The sequence below is a fragment of the Scomber scombrus genome, chromosome 3, assembly GCF_963691925.1.
Source record: "Scomber scombrus chromosome 3, fScoSco1.1, whole genome shotgun sequence".
In the NCBI taxonomy this organism is placed as follows: Eukaryota; Metazoa; Chordata; class Actinopteri; order Scombriformes; family Scombridae; genus Scomber; species Scomber scombrus.
This window is the reverse complement of record NC_084972.1, coordinates 14,610,317-14,618,440: the sequence shown is the minus strand read 5'-3', so window position 1 is coordinate 14,618,440 and position 8,124 is coordinate 14,610,317. Positions and strand designations below refer to the sequence as shown.

The 8,124-nt window shown below is 35.1% G+C and overlaps 1 protein-coding gene across 1 annotated transcript; it reads left to right on the top strand.

The window, feature by feature from the left end:
* Positions 1 to 6,617: 6,617 nt before the first annotated feature.
* On the top strand, positions 6,618 to 8,124 carry il19l (interleukin 19 like). The gene is made up of 5 exons (XM_062416289.1): positions 6,618 to 6,773; positions 6,976 to 7,038; positions 7,202 to 7,354; positions 7,473 to 7,535; positions 8,032 to 8,124. Exons 1-5 carry the CDS (start codon positions 6,618 to 6,620, stop codon positions 8,122 to 8,124), a joined length of 528 nt encoding a protein of 175 aa, XP_062272273.1.

Genomic DNA, 8,124 nt, shown 5'->3' with positions numbered 1-8,124 from the left:
TCATTGGAAGAATTCATTTGAGAAAACGGATATCTCCATTTTTAAGTTTCATGAATCATGTTGATTTTTTTTGTTCATTTCAGTTTTTGTTTACAGTCATTTCATTGGAAACTGCCCCAACCTGGAAAAACATTAACTATTTTACAGTATTACTTATTGTTACTCAGTGTTTCACAGTATTTAGTGTTACTCAGTACTCTTTGTTTCACAGTATTCAGCGTTACTCAGTATTTCACAGTATTTCACAGTATTTAGTTTTAATTAAATATTCAGTGTAACTCTGATTTTCGTAGTATTCAGTGAAACTCAGTATTAAGTGTTACACAGTATTCAGCGTTACTCAGTATTTCACAGTATTTCACAGTATTTAGTTTTAATTAAATATTCAGTGTAACTCTGATTTTCGTAGTATTCAGTGAAACTCAGTATTAAGTGTTACACAGTATTCAGTGTTACTCAGTATTTCACAGTACTCAGTTTTAACGCAATATTCAGTAAATATTTTCCAGTGTTCATTGTAATTCAGTAGTCATTGTTTCACAGTATTCAGTGTTCCTCAGTGTTCAGTCACTTATCACTATTCAAATTGATTCAATGTCAGTTTTTAGTGTTCATAGCTCTGTCACAATCTGATTGTTATGCAAATAATATTACAAAGTAGAGGTAGCCATGTTGCTGTCTTTCTTTTTCTTATCCTCCAACCATGTAAAAAGGTGAATGTCCTCTTTGCTCTGTCTCTGACCACGGCCAAACACCAAACTGTCTTGAAAAGTAGGTCTGTGAAATGAATGACTTTGGCAGCGCCAGATTCTGCATAACATCAAGTGCAAGTGTGACATTTTCCTCCACAGGATATAGTATATCATAGAATATACATCCTATTCACCTGTGCTAGGGGTACACTTCTCTGTGTTTTCATCACCTGTGGGTCCTTCAGCTTTAATCAAAGTCAGTCGTGAGAAAGTCAGATTAAAGTCATACAGGATTATGCTGTAATACAGAGTGTAATTATAGAAAAAAAATTTTAAGCTAGATAGAGATCAGAAGAATATAGACAGACAGAAAGACAGACAGACAGACAGACAGACAGACAGACAGACAGACAGACAGACAGACAGACAGACAGACAGACAGTCAGATAGACAGATAGACAGATAGACAGATAGATAGATAGACAGATAGATAGATAGATAGATAGATAGATAGATAGATAGATAGATAGATAGATAGATAGATAGATAGATAGATAGATAGATAGATAGATAGATAGATAGATAGATAGATAGATAGATAGATAGATAGATAGATAGATAGATAGATAGATAGATAGATAGATAGATAGATAGATAGATAGATAGATAGATAGATAGAAAAATAGATTTCTGTCTTTGTTCATGATTGATCTTTTGCTATCCATTTTTTTTGTTCAGATCACAGAACTGAAAAATTCAGCAGTGAAACTGAAAAATGAGAGATCCTGACCAGAGAAAGAAAAGTGTAGAATTTCATAAGCGAATGTCTAACCCTAACCCTTTTTCTTTTTTTTTGGTGTCACATTATTTTTATCCACTTTCAATAAGACCTAAACCTAAATAACCAAATACTTTCAAAGACCTAAAGTGGATTATTCAGCAAAACACAAAACAAGGGATTTATGTTCAAATACTTTGTTCTGAACCATTGTGGCAGTCTGAATGAAGTCAATATACAGGGTGTCCATAAAGTGTCTTTACAATTTAACAAATTTATTACGAAAGCAAATTAATAGACAGATCTGTGGAAATTTAATAATTTAATACTCTATATGGGCACCATTAGTTACACGAAGCACATCAAGACGGTACTCAATTTCTTGCCATGTTCGCTGTAGCATAGCCTCATCAATGGTAGCAATGGCATCAGTGATCTTTTGCTTCAGGTCGTTGATGTCCCGTATCTTTGTTCGATACACGATACACAAATGCAATGTGATTAAAAACTTTGATAACCACTGAGTACATAGAAAAAAATCTGATTAACATATCTCATCAATTGCTTTTGTAATGATTTTTTTTTAAATTGTAAAGAGACTTTGTGGACACTCTGTAGATCCATGTAAGATAGTGAGTGACATTCTGTTGACAGTGCAGACAAAGTCCTGTTTGCAAGTGATGAAGGGAACTTTTCCCTGACCACTATGAAACACCTTTTTCTCTATGTTACATGAATAAGTTTTCACTTTCCTCTACTTTTCATGCCCTGAAGAAGATAAAATCATGGGCTCTTCAGTTTCATCCAAATTATCCATCTTTAATGATGACTTTGAGCCAAAGTGACATAATGTTTTCTGTTGTAAGGGCATTTACATTTTAGGTATGATTGCTTGGGACCGCGTCTAAATACGGTTGCACCACTCAATTTTCACATTAGTAATACTACTCCATACTCGAGTACCCTTGCAGTTCTACCCACTCAGTACAGTAGGTGGTGGTGCACACCTTGTTGGTTTACAGTCCACCAGTAAACACAAAGAAGAAGAGTACATTTGCATTATCAGCTACGCAACATTTGTTAATGTAGTTAATCCAGTGTAGAAAAGCATGCCATTTGCCAGATCCCAAGCCCATGTGCTTATTATATTTTTATGTGTAATGTCCAGTTGACATTCGCCCACATTTTTTCATGTTTGAATGGGACAGTCAAACAATTATGATGTCTGATTCTAGATTACAGTTCACTTCCATCTTTTGGTACAGCAGTTTTCACACCTAATGTCACCTATACCTGAGTACACATGAACCGTCGACAATAACAGCTTTTCTGATTTAGGGTTCTGTGTTAAGAATAAATCATGACAGTCCGTTCATTTATTTAAGGAATGATGTTTATTGTTTTTTTGCAATTCATTAAAAAAAACATCATCATCTTCATTTGATCATGTTTTAAGTTTAATTTCATGTTGAATTTTCTCACAACCTTTGCTATGTGAGTAGGTACTATGACAACTTATTGTATGTCACATTTTGTTAAAACTGACCTGTAATTTGTGTTTAAAACAGTCACAGATTTATCCATGCAGCCCGCTATCTTAACAATGACTGCAAATGAACATGAAGAGCATAGAAGCATTTTCTGTTAGTTCCAGATGTCTAAAGTTGTTTTACAGTAAAGATCATGAAAGATTAAAAGTTGCACCTGGTTAAAAAGTTACAACATAAGGGACGGTTATTTTAATTAAGAGAAGCAAATACAGGGAGTAGCAAAAATGCCAAAACAAAACATCCTTAAAATGCATTTCAGTAGCTCTGTAGGAAATAAAATTTCATTTTGTGGCAACTGCTACTGATAACAGTGTAGGCTCTGAAAATGTGTCTTTTTTGCAGATGTGAAAGTAGCTTTCTGTTGCCCTGAAAACTCACATAAGTCTGATATGTGACAAAAAGGAAAGTGTCATCTTGATAAATTACAAAATATGTAAGAAACACAAAAAGCTACAAAAGCATCACAAGAAGAGCATTTACAATGATGACAGAGAGACAATATTTGCAACACAAGCTTAAACCTTAAAACATAATAGTTTAATCAACTTTTGTCAGTATCAAAAAACATTATCGTTTAACCCAGTGGTTCACAACCTGGGGGTAAGAGCACCCTAAGGGGTCATATGATAACTGAAAAAATTATTTTTATTTGCTTTTTTTGGTGATGCATTTGATAGTTTTATGTCCACAGGCTTCTAAAAGCTAATCAAATCAAACCGTTTGAGTTGAAGCTCAACATGCCACCTGTAATCTATTATGTGTTTTTCAGAAATTGTTCATTTAAGTTAAAAAAAAAAAAAAAAAGAAGAAGATTCTACTGTCACATCTGACACAATGGTCAAAATGTTTTTAAATCATTGCCATATGCAACCTGTGACAAAGAGTCACAAAGATGAAACTCCAAGAAGGGTTGTGAAACACTGGCTTCACCAAACTGGCATTTATTGCAGGGTTTTTGTGGGGTTTTTGTACTGTACTGGGAGGTGTTTCTGTTATTTTTGAGGAAACAAATGTGTAAAAATGACAGGAACTTATTAATCTCAGAATCTTTGATACTAAATAGATGGTAAAATTGCTTGTATTAAGGTAATAAACTGTATTATTTGAACACAAATCTTAGGCTAGGAGCAGCAGCACAGAATCAGACACTTGGATCATTATTGGATCATAAGTTTTTCTGTGTTCATAACATTTTGTGATGACCTTTATCATTTAGAAACAGCACTGGACTGTCAGCTATTTTTATGTCAGACACTGACATGTACTCGGGTCATTCCCTGTCAAATCAGATAAGGTTGTTGCAGCACCTTCCACATACGTACTAGTTACCCCACATACCATTTTGGTCCTTTGAAAATGGCCTAAAAATGCTACCACGTCTTGTTTTGTTCTTAATTTCCATTAGTGGTGGAGATCTCAAATATTGGCACACAATTAATGAAATATTAATTCATTAATTAATAAAAATTGATATCATATGGGTGGAATTTTTAGGAATTTTTTACTTTTTCCAAATCTAGGGCAAGTCATACTCTGAACATGTTTGTCTTCTATCCTACAAAGTTTGGTGAGACTGGGAATAATAATTTCAAGATATTAATGCCAACACTCCCCACATAAGGTGTTTTTGGGAGTGTAAAAATTAAAAAGATTTGTGGGTAAAAAATAAAAACATTGCAATTGAACATAATTTTTTTTTTGAGACCCTAACATTATATATACAAACACTGAATAAAATCTGGGATGATGTTGCAACCTGTCTGATTTGACACGGAATTACCTACTTTGTTGAGGGAATTTTGGCACTTCCCTTTTTACTAGAGATGCTAGCACTAGACTTTAAATGGTTAAATGAACACAGGTTATTCCCGTTTCAACTGGACTTCCTTGTTCATGATGCATTCCACTCTGAGTGATTTTTCAGCAGTCATGGCAAAATAACCTGACGAGGCAGGCACAAGAAGGTGAGCAGGTCCGGTAGGTGTTTCTGATCAGGACTCGTCTGAGTTACTGCCAGTGAGACTGTTGCCTGAGGACAGCCCTTACTGAAAGTTAATCTCTCACACTGTTGCACTGACGGATGTTTCATTTACAGTATATAGTTAAACCATTATACAACATTTGAGAGTCAGACATCTATATGGGAAAACAAAAACAAACTGATATTGCTGAAAAACCCATATCTTTCACCCTGAAACCATACACCCACACCTTAAAAAATCATCTAATTCAAGTGATGTAATGTGTATTTGAATAAGAAACACATAGCTCAACACATTTGGGCTGCAGAGGAATGACGACACTCTAATGAATGACTCATCAAATAATTACACAGATTGCACATTAGTGACAGTGAAGATGTTTCTCTACAACAACTTCACTACACTGCCGGGAGGCGGAAATCCTCAGTGGTTTCCCTTTCCTCAGATGAGGTGTTGAGACATCAGCCGGCAGTTCTTTTAATTGCAAAACATTTCCTCCTCCTGTAAACCAATTAGTGTGTGTACATGTGCAGGTGTAGGTGCATGTGTGTGTATGGGTCTGTGCATGCTGGGCAACACCTGCTGAAGTCCCCTTAACTCCACTATAAAAGGAGACAGCATGCAGACACAGGGACACAGCTCTCCTGGGACTCTTACTCCAAGTAAAGCAAACATAGGTGAGTTATCAAACATAGGTGATGCTGGTCCAGGTCATGGTTGTGAGTGATAGTTCAGACAGAAAAGTCTTCTGGGATGAAAGAACTATGACATTTTTATGTAACATGATATTTAAATGTATTCTTAATTGTTTATCATAAGTGCTTTACTATAGTGCTGAAAAAAGTAGCTGTTTAATAATTTATTTGATTGACAGAAATGTATTAAACAGAAATTGTATTATTAATTTTATTCAAGGGGCACAGCAAAATTAATTAAAGGTGTGACTGAGGTGTGACACATATAAGAGTCTAAAACGCATCTGATTTTCACTTGTATGTATATTCCTTAAATGACTGTTAACTGATTAAAGAAAACAAGCGTTATAGAGATGTAACTTCAAGAAATAGTAACCAGCATTTGTTAAATGGACATTTTTTTGATGATTTATCAATCAGTCTAAATAGTAGAAATACTGGACAATTAGTAATTAAACTTATTGTTAGTTGCAACACTAAATGTACGGCTGTAACTCACAATTATTATCATTTACGACGAATCAATCCATTATTTTTCTCGATTCATCGATTAGTTGTTTGATCCATAAAATTTCACAAAATGGTAAAAAATGATGAATGAGTGATTCCCAAAGCTCAAGATGATGTCCTCAAATGTCTTGTTTGTCTTCAACCGAAAGATGAACTGTCATAGAGGACTAAAGAAAGAAAATAATCATATTAAAGAAGCTGGAATCAGAGAATTTGGACTTTTTTTTCTTGATTGAATCGATAATCAAAATAGTTGGCAATAATTTAATAATTAACAACAAGTCAATTAATCGATTAACTGTTGCAGCTCTAAGTATATATAATGTATAAAATATAAATAAATAAATACTTGTTGTAGATTTCAACAAGCAAAATGTTTTTTTTAGCTTTCCCAGCAGATAACCAAAGCGATGAAGATGCTGCTCGGCTGCTCTCTCTGCCTGCTCCTTCTGTTCAGCTGCCTGAGTGACCTCGCCGAGGGCCGAACTCTGCATCTGGACAGCTGCACTGTCAATGTTCACACACACGAACTGCGCAAATATTACTCTGCTTTACGATCATATGCAGTGAGTCTAATACACACACAAAATCAAAAGATACAGCTGCCTTATTCAGCATCACATATAGGCATAGGCAAATCATTTTACTACACTCAAATACACATGAAACATTGCAACAAACTCTGTGTATGGCACCTTACCGTATGTGGGAAACTTACAGAAACTTGAAAAAGGTTCTAATGAGTTTTTTGTGGTATTTATATTACAGGTAGAAGAAGACAAAGAGATAGGAGTGAAACTTCTGGACAGATCATTGATGAAAGATGTTCACGTGAGTCCTGCTATTCTCACCATGTAGTAGTAATTACATGCTTTCCATCCTCAGTTTCGGTCTTAAATATTTCTCAATTCTAAGCCCTAGACTGTTCAAAGCTACACAAATAGTATATACAGTATGAGAGTGTGAGAGTTGCTGTTTTCTGACCTTTTTTCAGGAGGGGCAGACTTGCTGTTTCGTGCGTCTTGTGCTGCGTTTCTATGTTGAGAGAGTGTTCAGCAACTACGCCTCTTCTCAGCCACAGCAGCAACGTGACTCCAGTGCTCTGGCCAATGCTTTTGTCAGCATTAGAAGAGATATACATAAATGTGTAAGTGCGTAGTTGTTCAGTAAGTTAGTTGTTCAATGATTTCAATTTTTTTTTTTTTATTCATTAAATTCATTCATTAAAAACAGATGCATTAATAATCATGCTCTTCTATGTGCAGCATTGCCATTGTGGAGAGGAGACACAGAGAACAATTGACTCCCTGCATGCTGAGTTTATCAAGGTACCTAATTTAACAAAGAACCATTGACTCTACAGATGACTCTAAATACATTTCCAAAGTGGATCCTAGAGGGTGCTGCAGAGTAAACCCTAAAAGAAATCGATTTACTTTCTGTAATGATACTTGAGTTGAGTCTGGACATTTGATGTAAAGTATACAAACATTATCTTCTGAATATTTCAGTCATATCAGCTATTACTTGATAATAATAATAAAGATGAGACCTACACAAAGTAATTTTTTATAAAAAAACAAACAAACAAGGAAAACTCCTGAAGGTCAAAAGAAATCTTTAAGAGAATATTCTACTTAAGTAAGTACTACAGTATATATCAAATGTTTGACTCCTGATAGGCAGCCATGCAAAAACAACACAAAAAAGCAAATAAGAAATCTTTTTACACTTTTCACAATTTCATGATTTAAATTATGTGATCATGCTCTTCATCATGCCTTCTCTCTCTCTCTCTCTCTCTCTCTCTCTCGCTCTGAGCAGCTCCACATAAACCAGGCAGCACTGAAGGCTGTGGGCGAACTGGACACTGTGTTCGAGTGGCTGGAAGGACTCGGGCAGCAAACACAAACATGA